The sequence below is a fragment of the Alternaria burnsii genome (genome assembly GCF_013036055.1).
Source record: "Alternaria burnsii strain CBS107.38 chromosome Unknown 750, whole genome shotgun sequence".
Classification (NCBI taxonomy): Eukaryota; Fungi; Ascomycota; class Dothideomycetes; order Pleosporales; family Pleosporaceae; genus Alternaria; species Alternaria burnsii.
This window is the reverse complement of record NW_024066108.1, coordinates 2,277,186-2,298,583: the sequence shown is the minus strand read 5'-3', so window position 1 is coordinate 2,298,583 and position 21,398 is coordinate 2,277,186. Positions and strand designations below refer to the sequence as shown.

Genomic DNA, 21,398 nt, shown 5'->3' with positions numbered 1-21,398 from the left:
AAAGTTCTAGAGATAGCATGGCGTCGGCGTAATGGCATATTCTTGGACCTAGCTTCGGGTAGACATGTACCGTCGTTAGAAGCATAATGAGAAACCGAATACTCTTTACCACATCCAGCGAGCAACTTGATTAGATTGTATGTGAATGTACTCGAGCGGGTGCCAAGCCCCACATATGCGGCATGTTCCGTCCTCCGCTCCAACTCCGCAAAAGTTCCAGGCAGCGGCGGCGCATCGCACCGCCTTCGCAACAGCATTGTTCCTGTGCCACGTCCGCTTTCCAACGTAGTGGCGATCAACTATTTCCAACATGTCTTTTCCAGGAGGAATAGGAGGGGTTGGCGCTTTGCCAGCCGCCATGAACCCTAATGCTGGCATGAGCGAGCAGGAGCAGCAGATGGTGAAAGCCATGCAAATGGGCATGGAGTCTTGCATTGGTAAGACGGTAATGGCAGGCGTCATGGGTGGTGGTTTGGGTGCGATGTTTGGACTCTTTATGGCCTCGGTATGTATTGGAACGATTGCATTAGAGCAGACATGACTGACATGGCCAGATGCGATACGATACCCCAATGTCACAACCCCTCGCTGTCAACACACCAGCTTCTAAGCCTGCCACTGCAGTCTCTGGAACAACGCCAACAGCAGGCGTCAAGCCATCAACCATAGCTACAAGCAACGTCAACTCTGCTTCTGCAGCTACCCTCACCACAGCGCCCTCTGCATCCGCCACCGCTACCCTCCCAAATCCAACCGCTACCGGAGTCGTCGATGTCAAAGACCTTCCACTCCGCCAACAACTACGAGCTGGTCTGCGCGACATGTATCGATCCTCTATCTCCAGTGGACGCAACTTTGCCAAAGTCGGCGCCATATTTTCAGGCACCGAATGCGCCATCGAGGGCCTACGAGCTAAAAACGACTTGTACAACGGAGTGGCCGGGGGCTGTTTGACAGGTGGAATACTGGCCAGAAATGCCGGACCGCAGGCTGTGGCTGTGGGATGCGCAGGTTTCGCAGTGTTCAGTGCGGCGATCGATGCGTACATGCGTATGCCAGAAGACGAAAGGAGCAAACCTATCGCTTAAGTCTTCGCTTTGAAACGAATCTCGAGCACCACGACTAAGAGCTAGGACGGCGTTGATGTAATTCATGTATGTGTACTGTATACCACAAGCGACGTGAGGATGGGCTCGCAACTTCAGCATTGGGCGGCGTTTGAATGAAACATCTCATGAACATCTCACAACTTTTACTGAGGGCGAGTCAAAATTACCACGTAGCAATCGAAGCCATGACTACAGATGTATAGTGCATGCAGATTGACTTGATAATCAATCGACAGCCGTAGTTGGCTCCCGCAGCGTTCCCATTGCTGTCTCTGGTGGAACCAGCCAATCAAAATTCGCGAGGGGTTTCACGACAAAAAAGTTGCGCCCCACCGCCACCAGCGTGAAATCTTCCACCACGCCAGCGGCACGGCCTAGTCACATATTAACGATCAAAAATTCGTACCATATTGTGGCATCAAATTGTCTCGATATCCCGCCTACCTAGGACGAGCAGACGAATTTTCACAACTAGGCTGCGATTGCTGCCCAGATTACAGCATGATGGCGACACCTAGTGCAACTCAGCAGAAACCAATTCACTCGCTCATTCTAGATACTGGTCCATTGATCAAGAATACCGTCTCGATATCTACGATTATCAACACTGCCGAGGAACTTTGGACCACCCCTGCCATTCTGTCTGAGATCCGCGATGAAGCGACACGATCACGTGTGCAGACAACGCTGATTCCTTTTCTGAAAATCAGGAACCCTAGTCCAGCAAGCTACGATGCAGTCATTGCATTCAGTAAAAAAACTGGTGATCATGCAGTTCTGAGTAGACAGGATTTGGGTATCTTAGCTCTGGCTTATGAGGTGCACTGTGAAAGGAATGGTGGGAACTGGGGTCTAAGAGAGGTACCGAAGGGAGAAATCAAGAGGAGGCCCGAAGAAATTGAAAGGGACAACGAGGAAAAGGCGCAAAGAGAGGGCTCTTCAAGTTCCACAAAGAAGCGCAAGAATAGGCGAAGGGCGGGCAAATTAGCCAGCAATGCTGCCGAAGATGCAGCTGAAGAAGCGACAGAGGGCGGGCAGATTGACGCCGAATCTGCCGAGCCAGAGGCGGAAGACGAGGGTTGGGAACAGCCTACAGGCAAGCGGGCAGCGAAGGCCAGAGCGCCCAAGTCCACCAAATTCAACTTCAAGCCTGCCGAGGAGGTCGAAAACAACCCAGAACAGGCAAACCGATCAGAAGAGCAAGCCGAATTAGTCGAGATAGACGAAGAAGAGGGTGGTGTAAAAGTTACCCAAGAGCAGGTTGAGGAACAGATACATGAGCAGGTCGTTGCACAGGCTCAAGACCAAGTCCGCGAACAAGTGCAAGACCAAGTTCACGAGCAGCTTGACAAGCAGGTTCAGGGAGAGCTCGATCCTCATGCCGTGGAGCAAGTTGAAGAGAAACTCGAAGAGCAGGTCCAAGAACAAGTTCAGGAGCAACTTCGAGAACAGGCTGGTGACCAAGGGCCGATCGAACAGTCAGCGACAGTCGAGGTACCCACCACCAACATCCACATCGAACAGGAAGCAGAGCTTTCACTTCCTTCTGAGCAACCTGGGAATGAGCAGCAGTCAGGCCAAGAGGTCAGCTCAGATGAGCCAAACCTTGAGCGAGACATCGAGGACCTCTCGATTTCTCATGGTGCTACTCAACAACCCACGCCCCCAACAACCGATGACTCTGCTGCGGACTCAGATTCGGATGGTGACTGGATAACCCCTCAGAATCTCACCGAGCACCAAGCCAAAGACGGTGTCATGCAGCCCCAGATCCACATAGCCGCCAATCGCCAACTGGATGTAGCAACCATGACCATCGATTTTGCGATGCAGAACGTGCTACTCCAGATGAATCTCCAACTCCTCTCAACAAACATGCAGCGTATCAAAAACGTCAACACGAAGGTGCTCCGCTGCCACGCATGCTTTAACATCGTAAAGCAAATGGACAAGCAATTCTGTCCCCGCTGTGGTCAAGCCACCCTGCAGCGTGTGACCTGCTCCACAAACGCGGCCGGAGAGTTTAAGATCCACCTGGCCAGAAACTATCAATACAACAAGCGAGGCGACAAATACAGTATCCCTAAGCCCATTGCTGGTACTGCGAACACCAAGTGGAGTCATGGTCAGGGCGGAGGCAAGGGTGGTTGGGGCAGGGATCTTATCTTGGCGGAGGACCAGAAGGAATACACAAGGCGTACAGAGGAAGATAAGCGGACTAGAACAAAGGATCTCATGGACGAGAACTATCTGCCGGGCATCTTGACAGGTGATCGGGGTAGGGCTGGTGGCAGAGTCAAGGTGGGCGCGGGCAAGAACGTCAATTCAAAGAAGAGGGCTTAGACCGCTGATGTGAGCGGCCTGAAACGAAGATAGCTGAGGGTGTATAGGCACTGGCATAAGTGGATTTGGACGATTTGAGGTGGTGCATGGGAGGATCGGGTTGTCCAGTTCTTTGGGATTGGGGGCGCAATGGAATATGGCGAATGGTGTTGGGCCTCGATTGATGGGTCGCCGGAACTCATGTCTCAGATAGACGAATGATATGTCAAAGGTTCATATTTACTACTTTCACATGCCGCACCTGTTTTCCTTGATCCCGTTCAACTGTAGATCAACCCGCGTCTAATCACCTTACGAAAGATTTACTCACCAAGCTTGCTTGATCCTTCTCCTCTTCACCGCAACTCTGTATGTTCCAAGCATGTTGAAAGATATCACGGTGCATGCGTCTACATGTCCCCATCCAACGAGTCATATAATAACTTTATAATTGCCTATCTCCTTACTTGCCAGACCACATTCCTGCCCCTGTAACCATGCTACTAAACAAATTTCCGTAGAACATCAGTGGAGGTAAGATATTACGCTAATCCTTGGTCTTCTATGCAAGGGTTGAATTTCTACGCACGGGCGTTTGTATGTCAGTACCGATTGAGCAAGTTTTACGCATCATGTCAGTTTTCGCAGTAGTTTGCGAACCGTTCGAGTGATCGCGCGGCTCGATACGTGGCTCCTTTCAGGCGCGAGCATGTGCTGCAAGCTGTGAAGCAGTATTTTCGACTTGACATTATACACCTATATCCCAAGCTTGATCCGTTTCGAATACCCCAAGTGGCTGGTCGTAGGCTGCCAGGTTGTGATTCAATCAATTCCAATGAAAGAATGCCTCCATAGCCTGGTACCGGATTTGTGCAGCACAATAGTATTGTATGGTATCCCGGCTTGCATGGCGAGAGTTGCTCAAAAGTGGCTCAGCAGCGACAAATTAGCTTACACCCACTCAGCTCCTTATGATCTCGCAAAGATCACATGCATTGGTTCGGTGTAGAATCAGCTCGTAGTCAGCGATGATATCCCCATGATGGCTGTGATGTGTTTCCAGACCCAACCTCAAGCTGATGGCGGCATAAGAGTTCAGGCGACTGGTATATGTCTCGTTAGACCACTAGTATGTCGTCATCCGGAGGTGCACGCCTTCGTGTTCCCCAACTGTGGAAATGTGGCGTATAGTGACAGCCGAATTCGTGCGACACATAACCCTTACATAGCACTCGCGTGGACTGCGCCCGAACGCCTCGCTTTCGTCAAATGCATCCAGCTAGAGATATCATGATTGGCTCCGAATAATCCTGGCAATGCAACTGCGACTCGGTCTTCGAGGCAGCGGACGTATGTTGGCAGTGCGGTGTGAAAGGGTGCGTCAAGTGGATGATGGGGCGCCTCGAGATCCTGAATGTAGAAGAACTACGATACCGAGAGGCCGATCACGTGGATAGCATGGTCCAGGAACCTAAAAGGAGCTTCGTGCTCTCCATCGCATCGTAAAAGCCGTAATTAACTTGATTGTGCTGTCTGGAGTACACCGTGTTAGTCTTTTGTTGTTGCCATGACGATTCTTAGTATCCTCAGCTCTTGGACGTCGCTTCCTATATCATATCTGAGAATTGTATGTTTTCTTGTATCAGTCCTCCTTGTTATCTCAGTGAACATAGTACTAATCTTTATCCCAGCTATTTAGACCTCTACACGCCCCTGAACGGACCGAGAACCCTAGACAGCTCGTCCCCTCCACGACCAAGAATGGATCGTCGAAGCCTTGCGACCACCGTACAGAGATCATTGCTCGTCTCCGTGGCCAAGAAATCCACGTTCCGGATGTGTATTACATATATACCAATTGGCTTTCCAATGTGCATCCTGATGTCCAAGTGCTGAGAGATCATCTAGAGGGATACTTCCAAGAGTTCATCAGCACGGAGAGTCAAAGAAGGAAACAACGCAGAGTAGACAATGGCCTTTGCGTTGGATACTTCTGGACCCATGTTGAGCCAGAAAAGTTCATCGTACTAGGAGAACTTGTAGCTTGGGTAGATCCATTCTATCATTCCGATAGTCCTTTGCTAACATGAAGTGGTAGTTCTTTTTCTGGGATGATGAAATTGATTGCGGCATTCTCACCGACGACCGCGACAAGACGGAAGCGTACTGTAACGATACACTCAACTTCATCCGATATTGTTTGCAACCAGAACTCGATGGCGAAGTTCCAGCGCCAGGGAGATTGCACAACTGCGGTCCATGGGTCAACATGGGAAAAGCGATGCAGGAAGGGCAATCGAAGGGTACGACCAAATAGCATCTGTGTCATGTGCATCAGCTAACATATGTCGTAGAAGCACGCGACCGATTCGCCGAAGCCATTTACGACTTTATTCTTGGCGTTCAAACATCTCAGGCTACATGGGAACAGGTGGGAGTCATCCCTCGACGAAGTGAATGTGACGCCTGAACTGATTCCTTACGGGCACCTTTTAGGGGATGTCCACCCTAGAGGAATACACGGCGCGTCGCCTAAGAACGGTTGGGACCAACCCTTGCATCGCTGTTATGCAATGGGCCTACGGCCTTACACTGCCTCCGTCGGTATGGGACCACGAGGCTTTGTTAGCCATAAAACGCGAGGTAGCCATTTCGGACTTCCTCTGGAACGATATCGTAAGCTTACGGAAGGAAATCGATGACGGCGACATTGATTCTGCAATCCCAGTCATGGTCTGGAATGATGGATGTAGTGCACAAGTCGCCGTCGATCGATGTGTGAGGATGGTGGAAGAGAGCTGGGCGAGATTGTTGGACGGAGAGAGGCGACTGCTCAAGGCACATGCTCAAGAGCCTGAGCAGATTAAGCGCGATATCGAGACTCTTGTCGGCGGGTGTAAAGATGTATTGGTTGGACATATGGTTTATTCGTGAGGTCCCTGCGAACTGCATCAAGGAGCGTGCTGACATTATACTAGACTTAAGATTCCACGTAATATGTCGGCAGCAAGGATGAGCGAGATGGACTGCAGTTTCCGCGTCGTGCTATAGAGTCTGGTTACTGAAGACGTTGTATCAGGTAGGCTTTCATAGGCGTTCCGTAGTCTATCCACTATTTTTGGTTCCACCCACGGAGCCTATGGCACCGTCTATTCGTGATCGAGACAGCTTGGATCCTCCCCCAGCCGGAAAGAACAATGATCTGGTCCATGACACTCACTGCCAGCGCGGACTCTTTGGCTGCGTTCGGCTTTGAAGCAGCGATACAAGGTTCCACGCTTTGTGAGAGCTATGGCCACTATTGACAGACCAAGAGGCACGAGGGCGTTCGCGTGCTTGTCCTCGACCGCGGCGCTAAGAAGCGCTGGAACTATGCTCTGTTTGGGGGTATGGATGTGTGGAGTACGAATGTCTGGAGTGGAGTGGAGCATCGTGTGTCGTCGTGCGGACCGTTTTCAGGCAAACAATAGGTATGGTGCCGGTGAGCCGTGATTGGTCGGATCGCGAGGTTTCCATCTTCGACGAGGAGAGAACGTGCCTTTGTCTTAGCTTCCGCAGCCGGTATCAGATCTCAACCCGATTTTAGATTGGACCTCATGCTTTGTTCAGACCCCAACTTCATACTCCTGCCAATGTCTACGAGCAAGCGCAACGCTCCTCTTGATGACTACACTCATAAGCAAGCGTTGTGCTTGACTCAACTGAAGCGCCTCTTCGATGCCCACGCCGCTTACCGACATGTTCCGAAAGCCTGTCTGCCCCCTTTCAACTCGTATACGCTTGTGCGCCGGAGTACGGGTGCGCCCACATATGATACCGGGGTCATGCGATGGTCGCGATATTGACGGACGACTTCTCGGAGCTGAGCTGTTCAAAGGGCGCCCGATTCGAGAGTCGCCGGAGCTGGTAGCTGGCTGGAAGCGCGTGGATAATAGATGTCTCGCGCCAATGCCCGGTTGGTCCAAGTCCCCGACGATAGTCATCTACCATCGGATGCTGGGAAGCGACATAAGGCCCTTGGATCCTGACCCTCGGGATGAAACCGTCCTGGACGTGATCTCTCCCGAGCTCAGTCGGCCTTCATCTCGTATTGCACCAATCTCTTCATCCAAAGTGTTCACAGCGGGACACGTAAGACTGTAGCCGTTGTCGTCCCGCCAGCACTGTTTTTGCATGTAGCTCCAAGCTTGCGCCTATGGCGCCAATAGCGCGTCTTTCCAGGTCCTTTTGTCATGATCTAGATCTAGCTCTTGCGACTGGTCTCTGATAGCGGCCTTTGGTTCCTGACCAATTGTGAAAAGCCCTTGGGCTTTTCAGGTCTCAAGGCTGTGTCTGAACTAAAGGTATCTCCGATATTGCTTCCCAGCCACTGAGCATATCGCTATGGCCAAGCTCAGCCGTCGCCTACAAGCAGCATATATCCCCGGACGCACGATTTGCTTGGCTGTGCTGTGCTCATCTTGGCTTGCCCACTGGGTAGCTCCTCGCTACTGATTCACGTCGTTGCAGGAACAGTTCCAGGCTACGGTGAGCGTTTCTTTGCTTTGGTAGGGATTCCGTGGTGACTTGTTCTTGATAGAAGCATAAGCATCCAAGGTGACGAGACCACACATACCAAATGCACGATGCAATCTGCCCCTCGCCCGGCGACGGCTGGGTGCTGACTGTTCAGGCGCTCGAGACCTCGGTGCGGGGTTATACTATGAGTGTGCCTTATCTGACCGGCTTCTAGATTCGAAGGGGGCCGCGTGTGCGGCAGTGGGGGATCGATTTGATGGAAAGTGTTCCGTTCGGTGCGAGTACTGAAGGCAACGTGCCTTTCGATTGGGGGCATTGAGCCGTCAAGGTGTGTGCGCATGACTTGCGACTTCACCCAGCGTGCCGCTATATGTCGACCGGTGAGTTCCTGCTAGCAATCTCGCCTGTTTGCGTCGCTGTTGAGCGTGTTATGTCAAATGACCAGGATTGTCGTCCGGTGAAGAAAGGTCTACGATGCACGTCGCAGGAATCTGCTTTGCCTTGCCGCCGTTTAGGTAAGGGTACATCCCCGCTGCAGCCGGTTGCTCCATTAGTTCAACGAACTCGCCAATCGAAAGTCTGCAGAACAGTGTGGAAGAAAGAAAGAAGGCAAACTTGCAGGTGGCCCTTTAGGTGGCCATGACGCCGCACGCCTTAGTATGCCAGCGGTATCCTATGGGTGTCTACTTAAACCTGGCATGCCCTTGCTCTCTGGAACTCAAGAAGTCGCAAGATTCACCATATTTCGAAAGAGATTGGAGTCAACTTACAAATATCGCTTCGCAAAGCCGCCGAGCGGGCATGAACGGTTGGATACGCTTGCCGTTGGTCAACGCAATAAGCGCCCATAGAGAAGCACAGTGCCCGGACGCCTGCTTATAACCCCTCTTTCTCGCAGAGCCGCATCTTTACAATTGTCGCCTCGACACACATGCACATCTCATCATGGCAATGGTCTGGCCATACAACAAGAGCAAGGGCAGGCATCGTCATTCCTTTACCATTCACAAGCTTGATCAACGGTAAAAGAACGGTGTTTCGATTTCTCCCAAGGCATATCACTAATCGGTTACCAAACAAAACACATGCGACGGCAACACATTTGGGGTGGTAACTATGCACAACATTGACACGGTCTTCGCATTGCAGCCATGACATCGACCTGGTCTAGGACTTGGGCAAGCTTCCTACTCAAACGGTTCCCTAGGTCGCCTTTTTGATTGTCTGGCAATAAGTGCCGTGGCGGCAGACGGCACACATACAGGGCGCTTCGCTAGAAGGGATCCACCCTTGATCTCTCTTGGGTTGGCGCTGTGCGACTCCATCCTGTTGGCTCGTCGGTTGGCACCGGCTGTTATGCTGCAGGCGATGGGACATGTTGAGCGCCATCCACGGCCGGTTGGCACCGATGCTTTTTGCTGAGATGCAGCTGACAAAGTTAACAGCTGTCGAGACCTGAGGTTCCCACAATGCTGCCATAGTACAACATGGTCCCGACGTATTATCATCTTCGAGAAGCCACGAGTCTTGATACATAGTCGGCAGAAGTCGCTCGTCCATACCGTCCGTCCGGTGATCCGAGACAGCTGTACATCAACACTGATCAGCGGCGAGTAGATGAAACTGCCCACAGCGGGGTAGGAAATACTGGGCTGATAACCTATGGCCTACGTATACGCTTGCTGTAGCCGATGCAGGATCCTGCGCCATGCCTGTTCGAGAGCATCTCTAGCTTATCAGAGGCTACTCCGACACTGTTCGACAAGCCCCATCCCGCACTGTTGTCATTTGGGAGCTCGTCGTCTGACCTCTGTGACTGGGGTGAGTCGTCTTGCAAGCAGTAGGTCGCAGAGCCGCATAGCGAAGAGAAGGATAAAGGCGTGTCAAAGTGAGGAGACCACAGCGGGTTGGAGTAGAGCAGACGCATCCGAAACAAAGCCACACACACCACACCGTTCATATAGGGTACACTGCACGGAGACGCACGAAGACGCACGATGGCGGGCAATTCTCCCAACTCGGTGGTAAGTTGCATTGGCTCAAACATGTGACGTTTGCTAAAACATCTTTCCAGCCACCATTCATCTTTCAGGTTGACGAGATCTTCGAGAATCTGGGGGATGCTCCTGACCAGCTGGATCGTCATGGCATATGGCAACCTACTACAGCCCCTAATGCGAGTCATGACTATACTCCCAGAGTGGGTGCCTCGGGCAAGACCTGGCTCTGCGATGGCTTGCAGATACGCGAAGTCATGTTCCCAACGACTGCCCAATCGTACAAGACGTACTCGGTTTATTATGCATCTGGAGCCGGATTTTGGGTCCTGAGAGGAGATGCGCGCAATCCACCAGGTGACGATGTTTTCCACAAATTGCAGTTCAACTATTACCAGCACCCTCCCGAGTCGTCTTATCTGACTTCTTCCGGTCAATACAACATGCTTCGTGTGCAACCCCAGGATCCATGGGCGAATCTGCTCCTGCCTGATATATACCACACTAGTGCTTCTCCCTCAAGCCCACAGTACGGTGGACTTGTAGGCGAGTTACCAATTTTTCTGGCTCTGATGGCCTTTACGACCTCTCGAGAATACCTCCCCTCTGTTCTACCCCATCTGTTCACTAGAGGGAACTGGGTAACCTCGCACACCTGGCAGTTCAAGAGTATATCACCTGACTCTTGAACACACGCATTCTCATACTGACTATTATAGGAACTGAAAAGCGTGGTGTAGTCGTCAAAGTGTACAATTGTCCAGCAGGTTCTTATCCGCAGAGACCCATAGGCTCCACGTTCACTGATCTATACAACTATGAAATCGGTCAAACTGCCAAGTACTTCTACTGAAGACTATGCTGGTATATCGGATGGGGACGACGTCGTCTGTGCTAGGATTGGTGGCTGCACTTCGTCTTGTCGGTCCTACAGCATTACCGGTAACCGATTCAACTCTCAGTTGCAACGCCTCGCTCCGATGGTTCAGACATACGTCACACCAATTGTATAGATCATACTTTGGTGAACTATTCTGGCCTGTTGGGTCCACGCGATTCTTGATTGGCCGAATTCTTCATTTCCTTTGCGCGTCTTTTGTACTTGGTCTCTCCTGGGAGGTACCTCAATCATCTTGGCTTTACCATCTGTTGTGTTTCTTTCACAGACTGCAAAGTACTATTACGTCAGTTATGAACCAAGCTAGCTATCATACGTTTCCTGAATTCAACATGATTAGTCTGATTCCAAGCGTGCATTACCGATGAGCACAGTGAATGCCCCAGCTGTTATCGACTTGACCGCATTCTGATATATTCACAAGCCGACGCATGATTCGAAAGATCAATCTTTAAGGGTATCACAGACGGCCGAACGCCTTGTTTCTGCTCTTCAGCTTCCCATGCCCCAAACGATGACATTGCCATCGCCACCACCACTACACCACTCCCTCCTTGTTTTACAGAAGGCCACAGCAGACACGACGTCCTTGTTTGGCTTTGTTGGTATAACGGGCGCTGCACCTCTTACTTCCCTCATCTCGGAATGCTTAAACTTGTACAAACACGTTCCCTCGAGCATATCCCACGCAAACACGATGCCGTCGTCACTTCCACTAATTACTACGCTATCGTTCAGGCCTAGCGTGCTCCTGACTCTCAGATGCTTGTTCACGAAGGCGTCATCCTTGTAGGTTTTGAGTAGTTGCCCATTCGTCCGGTCCATGAGCCTCACAGTAGAATCCAGGGATCCGACCAGAACCTCAGTACCCTTTTTACTGACAGCCAGACTCGTGCAACTCGGCCCCACAACATCAACCTGACACATGCCCATTCTGAGATCATAATTCCTGACGCGACCGTCGACGCTCGCAGCTAGTATATCCGCGTCGTGTATGGCAACATCAGAGATACTGTCTTTGGCGTCTGAAAGTGTCATGATGGGCTTGTACGCGTTGGACTTGGTATCCCAGATTCTGACTGTCCCATCAAATGACGCCGTCGCTATGATGCTGTCGGCCTCGCCTCCGAAAACGCCACGGTTCACACGCCCAGCATGGCCAGTCCAACGGCGCACCGTCTGCGCCGTCTGCACGTCCCAGAGGAAGACTGTTTTGTCGCCGCCTGTGCTCACAAACTTGTCGTTGGCCGAGTTGACGTCAATGCTGAGGACTTCATAGCCGTGCGCGGTATATTTGTTCACGAGACCCGGGGGCGGTTGTGAGGACGTGGTAGGAGCGGTTGAGCCAGGCGGCGCTTTGGATGGATTGTAAAGACGGATGGTGCGGTCGGAGGCGCCGGTGAGAATGTAGGTTTGAGAGCCGGAGGAGTAGGCGACGGCATGAACGATGCCGGCATGGCCAGTCAATCGTGCGATGGGTTTTGTCGGGAAAGACATGTCGATGTGGTCGACACCAGCACACTAGCTGGCCGTATCTCTAGCGAGCCTCTATGGCGAGATAGAGACGCGCATTGCTATTGCGCAAAAGGCGTGCAAACATGTGAAGACGCTGGTACCTGCCAAGGCCGAGGTGGGGCGATGACGCTCGATTAGCTTCCGCGACTTTTTGGGGCCTTGGTTGATCGCTGCCTGTACACATCCTGTCAACAATCCCCAAGGCTACGCAGTCTATACATACATCATTCACTTCTCTCTCTTCCACGACTTCACACAAGCCATAGAATCGATCCAGAGATAGCCCATCATGTCCTTCCAGCACCTCGACAACGCCCCCAAGGCCGACGACTTCACCCCGCTATCAGAACACCAATCGCAGACCCCGACGTCCTTTTTCAGCGCAAAGCCCGTTCTCCATGCTCACTATGAGGGCATGACTCTGGTGGCTGCCGCGGACCAGCTAAAGCAAGACGCGGCGTTTAGCAAGTTCAGCTCAAGACGCGAGGGTGAAGAAGACTTTGTACATGGCATGGACGTCTGGGTGTCCTCTGAGTAGGTGTATCGTTTGGCCACCCACAGAAGGCGCTAACACAGAGCTTTAGAAATGTTGTCCTGTTCCAGAGCACGCCCTCTCCTGTCGGCGTTTCCATCCCATATCCTTCTCTCGCCCTCCATGCCACCATGAAGTACAAGACTACGATTGAGGCGCTATACGTGAACATATCACTCAACGACGCCGACACCGTAAACGAGGACGACGATATCCATATGCTCGAGGTCACCTTACTGCCCCCATCGTACACTTCGAAACCCACCGAGACATGCATTACAGACCTTTTCACCGCGCTCAACACTTGCGCAGACCTGCATCCCGACCCGGATGCCAGCGATGACGATGGCGAAGACATACTGGACGACACAGCACCTGGTGCATCTGGTTGGATAACGGCTGAGAACATGGACGAGTATATGGATGAGAATGGTAACTTCAGTGGCATGGTGATTGGACAAGAGCTGGGACCCGGTGCCGGAACAGTGAGAGCAAGGGAAGACACCGAGGAAGGCGCCAATGGTGTGAATGGTACAGACGGGCACGAAGGGAAGTACTATCGCACCGGCTGAAGCCGTTTACATGGAGAGAGTGAAGAGACATCACAACGTCAACAATGCACGACAGAATGATACCCTGGGCAACGCTTTCATGTGGCTTTAGTAGCATTGGCTGTGAGTGACCACTCGTCCTACCACTCTTAACATAGCCATTCTCACATGACTTCAGAACAACATCGCCGCAAATACAAGGAATTATGACTTTCTTTACCTCAGCACACCCATTTCTAATCGCTTCTCACCCCTCACAGCTTCTTTGGCGTAGACTGGCAAAGGCTCTTGAATTATACCGACTTCTAAGCCCTTCTCTACATCTGCCCTCCATGTTGTCTTACCCCCTCTTTCTCGTCTTTCAAATTCCCACTTTCCAATCATAGTACCAGCTTTTATGTTTCGCCATAGGCGGCGTTGGTAGAGGAGAGAACCCAGCACGATGAGACCGAGAAGGCCGATGACGAGCCCGACAATAACGGCGGTGCGGATTGACTCTTTGGTAGGCTCCCGAGAAGGTCGAGGGCGTGTGGACGGCATAGCTATAACGATGCAAGACACGCGCTTCGAGCAGTGGTGGATCGATTACTGCTTACTCTCATGTACGGACGAGACTTCCAAGTACATGCAGACTGCTTTGAAAGATGTACCCCCAGTAAGACGAAACAGAATCTTGCTATACCCAATCAGGGGATATGACGGACGTGAAGACGCAGTCCAAGTTCTCATATCTTCTGATTGACCATTTGTCAGTACTCGACTTGTCACTAACTACTACGCATGGAACAAGAACAATAACTTACAACAACGGTAACTCAACAAATGCGTAGACCATCCATTAGAAGAGATATAAAACGGGTATTGCTAGTAGAATATATAGGAGACACAAGTTCTGCTCGTCCCATGAATTAGTATACATCTACACCACGTTGATCTCACGACGTAAGGCTGATGCTCAATGTCACACAGCATCCACACCGATCTATGCCCAATCATCTTCTCAGCCAGACCGGTTGGTCTCCTGTCCCACCAATTGCGACATAACATATGCCAAAGCGGCCCCCAAAGGCGCGTTTGCCCAGATGAAGGCTTGACGCAGAAGCTGCATGCGTCGAGCTTCCCCTCTTTTTTGGGTCTGCAGACTGGCCGCTCATCGCCGTTGTTGGTTGGACTCGAGCCTCATCTCTTGGCTCGGATACCGAGATCGGTGAGCGATTGTATCAACAAAGGGACTTGGCATGCTTACTATTGCACACATGGCGAAGAGTGAGGTCTTTACAGTGGTCGAATGGGCATCAAACCCGCATGCAGCTGTTGGCTTCTTTTCTATCTTGGCGGGGACACGGGAAGGGTCGGATAGGGAACTCGCAGTGGAGTGTTTGCAACGGGTACAGGTTGTTGTACAGCGTCTGCGTACACTGGTGGCCATCCTGTGGATGTATATTCGTTCATTCGCGGACGACCTACACCTGACGTACGCCTACGATCCTTCATCGCTTCTTTGTATGTTGGGGGCACATCTTCTACGGGTTGTTCTACTGCGTTTCCGCTGCCTCTTGAACTACTTGCGTGTTCCCCATGTCTCCATGTTGGGGGCACAGTTTGTAGAGATTGCTCTATTGCATCTTCATTGCCTCTTGAAGTACTTGTGTGTTCCCCACGTGTCCTTTCAACATAACGTCGCTCAGCTGCAGCTCCCTCTTCTATAGCCTGTTGGCTGCGCAACTCGCTCAAGAGTAGCGGTCTTGCCTTCTCTCGCTTATGAGACCACACGGACGGTGGGACACGACGCAATAGTAGTATGACAACGATGACACCGACTACCACGCCAATGATAACTCCAACGCGCTGGCCAATCGACCATCCATACCATCCATCTTTTCGACAGTTGTTGAACCTCGATGGAGCACAGACATCGATGGAATTTCGAGCTGGAGCTGGATAGATAGAAGTGGGGAACAAAGTATCCCACGTGTCCCGGGTTGATGTAGGTGCAGAACCATAAGTGCTTGTCGAGTAAGAAAGCTCTGCTTCATTGCAGCCAGTCCCGTTTCGAGTGCCATGGGTACAGTACGCGCTGTATCGGTATGGCATCAGCACACCAAAGTCCGATGCGCCGTCTCGTGGTGTGCTAGACACAATGAACAATTGACTCCTGACGCTTGGACGATTCATGTAGAGCGAGACTGTCGCATCAATTACGTCGAAAGTCGTGTACATGGCAAGTGTACATGCCAAACTTGTGTTCTCCCATCCGTCACTTGGTTTTGGTACTACAAGTCCTTGATTGACTTCACTTTGTGGAGTCCAGCCAGCTATCTCATCGGATGCCGGAGACGTCGATTGGATGGCTTGGATGTCGCCGCCGCAGAAGGGCCAGCCTAAATCGTCTGTTTCTCCTCTTTTGCCGCCGCTCTCCAAAGGAGGACACACCAAACAATATATCTGTACGGAATGGATATAATTTGTCCATGTAGTATCGGACTCCAGATTCGACCCGATGAAAAGCGGATCTATGATGTCGTGTATCTGAACGAGAGCGGTCCCTGGTCCAAAGCCATCGACAGGGTAATTGTCTCTGTCGTCAAGCAGATATTGCAGGTATATCCTCATGTAATCAGACGGGTTGTTGCCGGGTTTGAATGGTTCATTGGTGAATGCTGGCCAAGACGGTAGATCTGGTCCTGGAGCAGGAAATTGGAATTTAGGAATATTCGCGATCATGACTGTTACTATGGTGGCTGGTGAAGCAAAATGCGCGCCATTATCTCCAAGTCTTGACAGGACGAAAGCCATACTATATATGCCTCCAGGCACCGAGTTGTGAAGTTGTAACTTTTACCTTTTGGGAATACCAAGAACCGTATCTTTATCGTATGGAACGCCACAGCGTACACAAAACTTGGTGTTCCGGCCTCGAGTTCCATAACCGAGAGGGTGCATTCGCAGGATTGGTGGGAACGCCATTGGCGTTACCTTGCAAGCCGTTTTTCATGAAGCGCGTGACATATGGGCTGGGATCCTGTTGCGAAATGGCTTGGTATATTCAGCCTCGTAGGGCTGTCTCCATGCCGCATACCCGCATGATAAATCGGTCAGGCATATGACGCTACGCGCTTCAATCGACTAGCATGCCAAGTTCAGAGGCGATCCGACGAAGAGTCCCTTCGCAAGCCTACTGTGAGGATAATCCGTTCCGAGACTGGTGCCGAGTAATTGTATCCTGATTAGTCGGAAGACTTGGGTTGGCGCATTCACGCGAATGACAGCGTGCAAGTACAACAGCAGTCTGCATGCTCGGTCGAGGCATACCCTGTGGCGTCGGCGTATGTTGGTGTAAGCTAGGCGTCCCAAGGACTGGTTATCTCTGTTCTCTCAATTGTGGAGGAGATCACCTTCAGCTATGAACATGTGCTGGAAGAGAGAAGGGCATATCCTGACTGCGGCAAGAAAGGTATGGCCGCCATGAGAGAATGATAAGCTACACACATGAGATAGAATTCCTCTTCTTGGACAAAGATAAGGATTCGAAGCGCAAGGGGGAGTGGATGTGAAAGAGGTGCAAGCTTCTTAACCCACCCAGTCGCCCGTCGCATCCTGACCCAAAGCACCAACCAATGACCGTTGCCATACACATCGGGCTCCGTCAAGCCCCCTCAAGAAGACCTCAAGGCAATTCTAAACGCCCGTGGGGCCAGTCGTATCCTGGCGTGTTCGTATGAGACACCGTCAAACTTACGTGGCCTCCACCGCCACGTCTGTGCGCCACACTGTGGCTGGCCAATTAGCCACATTACGACTAGGATCATGACGTTTGAGCATGCGCTCAGTAAGGTTTACGCATGGGCGTGGTTGCCATACGATTGTTTATAAGCGCGTGAGTGCCCCAGGGAACTAGTCGTTTGAAGGATACGGTTGCTTTTATTCTTTCACACACACACTCCGTTGTACGACTCAAAGCGCGAACAGCCGTCAACTTTGGAATATCGTGAACGCATCACCGAGTACATCAAGGCGCGAGAAAGAAAGAAATTGCGAAAATGATTAAGACGCTCCTCTTGATCCTGATCACTATCTTCAGTAAGGCCCTCCCCTGTCTATTTCCTGCGCGAAACCTTTGTTAACAAATCTACAGTTCCACCTGTTGGAGTCTTCCTCGTAGCGGGATGCGGTGCCGATTTCTTCATCAACCTGCTCCTCACAATTCTCGGCTACTTTCCCGGCCACATCCACGCCTTCTATGTCGAATACGTATACATTAAGCGACGCGACGAGATACGCGCTGGTATCTACGAAGCGCGTCCCGCGCCGGGTATCTACAGCCAAAAGGTGCAAAATGGTGGTCATAAGACGGTGCCTGTTGCGCCCGCACCTGCCGGAGTCGAGGCAGGATATGGGAGTGTACCGGCACAACAGGGCTATGTTCAGGAGCAGCAGCAGGGATACGGGACGGTGCACTAAGCTGTGAACAGAAGAGTTGAGGGTTGAAGTGAAGGTTGGAACATGAGGTAATGGGGCCTGGGGTCAGGGTTGTCGGTAGAATGTGTCACGCATGCGCATGCATGCAGACAGGATAATAGGCGTTGAGCTTGAGCTTAGTTTTGATTCTTGCGATACCACTCGTTCTGAGATATCCGGGTTCTTCATAATGTAACTCATTTGTTTCTCCGCACATTATACACCAAGCGACGGGCCGTCAGGTATTGTTCGCGGTATTGTACATATATGTACAGTATGCTCATCATGGTATCCTGGTACCCGAGCTGCTTTGTTGTGATACACGCTCGTGACTCTACCTCTTCTTGCCTCTGCCCTTCTTCTTTCCACCCATCATGGCGGCTGCAGCGCCAGCACCCTTCTTTTTCTGTCCTTCTGCCGTACCCAGCGCTGCCTTCTGCCTGAGATACATCCTGACGACATTCTCCACGCTCCCCCTGTCATGCTTGACGGTCCTCATGTACGTCAACCTGGCGCGTCTCGCCCTCTTAGCAGCACGCTGCACAACCTCGATGCCCTCTACCAATGGGCTGTAGACCTTGTACCACATCTCTACACCCACGCGAGTGAGTTGGCCACGTAGGAGGATAGCGGTGTCGGTACCACGGCGTCGGATGTTGATGCATACGCCAGCAAAGGGATCGCCGGTGCGTTGGCGCACAAGTAGAATGTCGCCGACTCGCGCGCATTCTGGGTTGTCCTTTGCGAAGAGACGGGTTCGTGCGCCTGTGGGATCCAGCAAGCTTATTTGCGAGGCGTTTACCGCGGAGATGGGGTCTGGACAAGTCTTTTTGATGTTGGAGGCTTTCGGTCTGAGGACGGGGACGCCGAATTGATGGCCTATAGGATGGGATTAGCACTTTCGTTGACATATACAATCCAATCTTATAATGCATGCATTGACGTGACTGGCGACGGAAAGGGCGGTCGTACTCAATCTCCGGTCCACGCTCTTCTCCTTCATTACCGGCTGCCACTTGGAATCGATAGGCTTTTTCTGTTTCCGACGCTTGATGGTCACCAACTCTCCGTCCTTGAATTGGCCATCTTCTCCATATAACGCTGGGTACAAGGCCCTGTGCAACTGTTGACTCAGGTCTGGCTTCCGTGTTGATAATCGCTGTTCACGCTTAGCGGGCAATATGGGCGTCGTAGGCGTTGCATCGACAGCAACTGTCTCAGTGCTCGCGAATCGTTTACATCGTATGGCTCTGAAGGCGACACGCTGGGCTGCAGCCCGCGTGCAGGGTATGGCGGCTGACATTGGCGGGCGGAGGTGGAGTAGTCGACATGAAGTTCAGCTTCAGGAAATTCGATGTCGCTTATGTCAGCATCCATCCATTCCGCACAGCTTGCATCGATTCGCTTTCCCATCACAACCACATGTTCACTGATATCTTACATTTTTATCGCGTCATCGTATGTATCCATGTATCTTTTCAAACTAAAATGTATGCCAGACCACCGTTGTGCAGTGCACTGACCACAACCGGTGTGAACGTCGCTTGCACTTCCGTATCGCTTCTATCAAACAGTCATGTGCACGTCTCCCTAGTGGAGTGGATTAAAAAGAAAACAACTTTTGGAAATGCAGATCACCGCCAGTCCTGGTATACTGCAGCGCATCCGCCCATGCTAAACAAAAAAAGGCAGCCCAAACACCATGCTTGCGCCAGGTTAGGCAACAGAACCACGAGTGGACAAAGATAACTAGATAGGCCCGCGGAGAGAACCCGGGACTTCCGTCTCAGGCACCCCATAGCCATGCAATCCACCGCTTTTCTACCCCAATACTCCAAAGGAAAGGTAAGGCCAGACGCCGTTGAGATGCTACCGTCCGACGCCGATGGAACTAAGGTGACATGTCGAACCGAAGGAATTAAAGTCGCGCCTGGTTGAGTTGCTCGCTTAAACCTAGGACAACGTTGGAATGCTGAAAGATCTCGCCCTGGAAGATGAAGCCAGCCGTCAGCAATTGATCTGTTCAAAGTCGATCTCGATCTCTCTCCTAGGCGTCTCTACCTCTTCCATCCATGTAAGACCGTTGGCAGCCTCCTCCACCGGGAACACCTCCTGGGCGTACTCCTCCATGGAGCGGTTTCCTTCCCACAGCTCAAGGGAAACCTTGGGAACGTCTGGCTCAAGATCAGGTCCAAAGTATGGCGCGCCCTTCTCTCCCAGCGTGTACTCCAGCGCGGAAAGGTGCTCCCGATAACCTGTGGGTGTGGGCACGTTGATCATTATGGGGCCCCGCTTGTAGCGGACTGGTCTCCGGAGACCAGTGCTAAAAGCTTTGCAGACTTCTCTCGGGGTCATGGATGCAAACGCAAGGGGGATCCTAAACTAGTCAGTACGTGATCAAAAATTACTCGTGCACTTCAGCTTCTCTACAACGCAGCCACGTCATAGCAGCATATGAGAAAATGACAGAAAATTTGACGGTTGACGACCGGTGATGCGACGCCACCAGATCGAACCACTGTGGAGACTGTCCGCATGATGTGGACCAGGACATGCAGACGCAGAGTACGCTTACCGCTTGCCATTCCACTTTCGTGGACCTTCCTTAAATAGTTGGTATACAGCTGGCCCTATATCGTGTTCCGAGTCGAGCCAGGGTAATGGCTGATCGGGGTGAAAAGGAGCTTGCCAAACGAAACTTCCATCGTACTGATGCTCCATGCGGAAGAGCGGGAAATCGAGGCCGGTAAAATTATTGTGGTAAATACCGCAGTAAACGAAAGTCGCAGGCAGACCGATTTGGCGGATGTATTGTTCGACTGTGAATTTGGGTGCCCATAGCGGAAGCGCTCTCCAGTTGTTGCCGAACACAGAGTGGTCTGGCATGCTCGAATAGATGTAGTGTTGAATTCCGGCTTTCTTTGCGGCATCGGCAAGCGATCGACCAATAGCAACCTCGTCTCCCCAGTGTGTGGTATTTATGAACGCACATTGCGCGCTCTTGAATAGATCGTCGAGAAATTTCTTATCCTCCAGTGCGCCAATGTACACAGTGACATTTTCCAATTCAGACAGCTCCCGTGCAACTATTCCGTTCAGGTCTCGCATTTGCGCTCGAACTTGCCATCCTAGTGCGGCGGCCACGCGAATGAAGCTCGCCGATTGGCGGCCATTGCTGTTAATGGTAACAACGGTCCTTTGCATTCGTGTGTCGTTGAATTTGAATGTTGGGCAAGACAAAAAGAGTAGTCTAGAGAATTTTCTCGGGGTCCTGTAGTGGTTGCGACTTTCGGAAGGATAGTCGTGGGTATATAAAACGCAAACAGAGCCAAGGCGCGAGGATACCGGGGAGTTGTCACCTGGGGCTCCGGGAAGTAGGCGGCAGCTCAATGGCGGACGAGGGCGAGATAAGGATTTGGTGTAAGGGTAGTCGTAACCTTGGGTTGGTTTCGGTTCGGCGGCGTCAGCGATGCCGGTTCGGCGGGCAGACGATAACGT

The 21,398-nt window shown here is 51.6% G+C and overlaps 11 protein-coding genes across 11 annotated transcripts; 6 read left to right on the top strand and 5 right to left on the bottom strand.

Moving 5' to 3' along the window:
* Positions 1-310: 310 nt before the first annotated feature.
* Positions 311-1,088, top strand: GT037_002200 (mitochondrial import inner membrane translocase subunit tim22; the record flags this gene model as incomplete). Its single annotated transcript, XM_038927247.1, has 2 exons — positions 311-505; positions 555-1,088. 2 exons carry the CDS (start codon positions 311-313, stop codon positions 1,086-1,088), a joined length of 729 nt encoding a protein of 242 aa, XP_038790539.1.
* A 525-nt stretch (positions 1,089-1,613) lies between these two features.
* GT037_002199 (20s-pre-rrna d-site endonuclease nob1) lies at positions 1,614-3,452 on the top strand (the record flags this gene model as incomplete). The annotated part of the gene is made up of 1 exon (XM_038927246.1): positions 1,614-3,452. One exon carries the CDS (start codon positions 1,614-1,616, stop codon positions 3,450-3,452), a length of 1,839 nt encoding a protein of 612 aa, XP_038790538.1.
* Positions 3,453-4,998: 1,546 nt separating this feature from the next.
* Positions 4,999-6,482, top strand: GT037_002198 (uncharacterized protein; the record flags this gene model as incomplete). The annotated part of the gene is made up of 6 exons (XM_038927245.1): positions 4,999-5,058; positions 5,123-5,479; positions 5,530-5,734; positions 5,786-5,862; positions 5,928-6,361; positions 6,410-6,482. 6 exons carry the CDS (start codon positions 4,999-5,001, stop codon positions 6,480-6,482), a joined length of 1,206 nt encoding a protein of 401 aa, XP_038790537.1.
* A 3,464-nt stretch (positions 6,483-9,946) lies between these two features.
* Positions 9,947-10,799, top strand: GT037_002197 (uncharacterized protein; the record flags this gene model as incomplete). Its single annotated transcript, XM_038927244.1, has 3 exons — positions 9,947-9,973; positions 10,024-10,615; positions 10,666-10,799. The coding sequence occupies 3 exons, from the start codon at positions 9,947-9,949 to the stop codon at positions 10,797-10,799; spliced, it is 753 nt and encodes a 250-aa protein (XP_038790536.1).
* Positions 10,800-11,336: 537 nt separating this feature from the next.
* On the bottom strand, positions 11,337-12,341 carry GT037_002196 (uncharacterized protein; the record flags this gene model as incomplete). Its single annotated transcript, XM_038927243.1, has 1 exon — positions 11,337-12,341. The coding sequence occupies one exon, from the start codon at positions 12,339-12,341 to the stop codon at positions 11,337-11,339; it is 1,005 nt and encodes a 334-aa protein (XP_038790535.1).
* A 307-nt stretch (positions 12,342-12,648) lies between these two features.
* On the top strand, positions 12,649-13,463 carry GT037_002195 (uncharacterized protein; the record flags this gene model as incomplete). The annotated part of the gene is made up of 2 exons (XM_038927242.1): positions 12,649-12,893; positions 12,944-13,463. 2 exons carry the CDS (start codon positions 12,649-12,651, stop codon positions 13,461-13,463), a joined length of 765 nt encoding a protein of 254 aa, XP_038790534.1.
* A 195-nt stretch (positions 13,464-13,658) lies between these two features.
* Positions 13,659-13,982, bottom strand: GT037_002194 (uncharacterized protein; the record flags this gene model as incomplete). Its single annotated transcript, XM_038927241.1, has 1 exon — positions 13,659-13,982. The coding sequence occupies one exon, from the start codon at positions 13,980-13,982 to the stop codon at positions 13,659-13,661; it is 324 nt and encodes a 107-aa protein (XP_038790533.1).
* Positions 13,983-14,768: 786 nt separating this feature from the next.
* On the bottom strand, positions 14,769-16,238 carry GT037_002193 (uncharacterized protein; the record flags this gene model as incomplete). Its single annotated transcript, XM_038927240.1, has 1 exon — positions 14,769-16,238. One exon carries the CDS (start codon positions 16,236-16,238, stop codon positions 14,769-14,771), a length of 1,470 nt encoding a protein of 489 aa, XP_038790532.1.
* A 1,244-nt stretch (positions 16,239-17,482) lies between these two features.
* On the top strand, positions 17,483-17,903 carry GT037_002192 (upf0057-domain-containing protein; the record flags this gene model as incomplete). The annotated part of the gene is made up of 2 exons (XM_038927239.1): positions 17,483-17,522; positions 17,578-17,903. The coding sequence occupies 2 exons, from the start codon at positions 17,483-17,485 to the stop codon at positions 17,901-17,903; spliced, it is 366 nt and encodes a 121-aa protein (XP_038790531.1).
* A 331-nt stretch (positions 17,904-18,234) lies between these two features.
* On the bottom strand, positions 18,235-19,203 carry GT037_002191 (uncharacterized protein; the record flags this gene model as incomplete). The annotated part of the gene is made up of 2 exons (XM_038927238.1): positions 18,235-18,779; positions 18,873-19,203. 2 exons carry the CDS (start codon positions 19,201-19,203, stop codon positions 18,235-18,237), a joined length of 876 nt encoding a protein of 291 aa, XP_038790530.1.
* Positions 19,204-19,907: 704 nt separating this feature from the next.
* On the bottom strand, positions 19,908-21,104 carry GT037_002190 (uncharacterized protein; the record flags this gene model as incomplete). The annotated part of the gene is made up of 2 exons (XM_038927237.1): positions 19,908-20,277; positions 20,476-21,104. 2 exons carry the CDS (start codon positions 21,102-21,104, stop codon positions 19,908-19,910), a joined length of 999 nt encoding a protein of 332 aa, XP_038790529.1.
* Between the last annotated feature and the right edge of the window lie 294 nt (positions 21,105-21,398).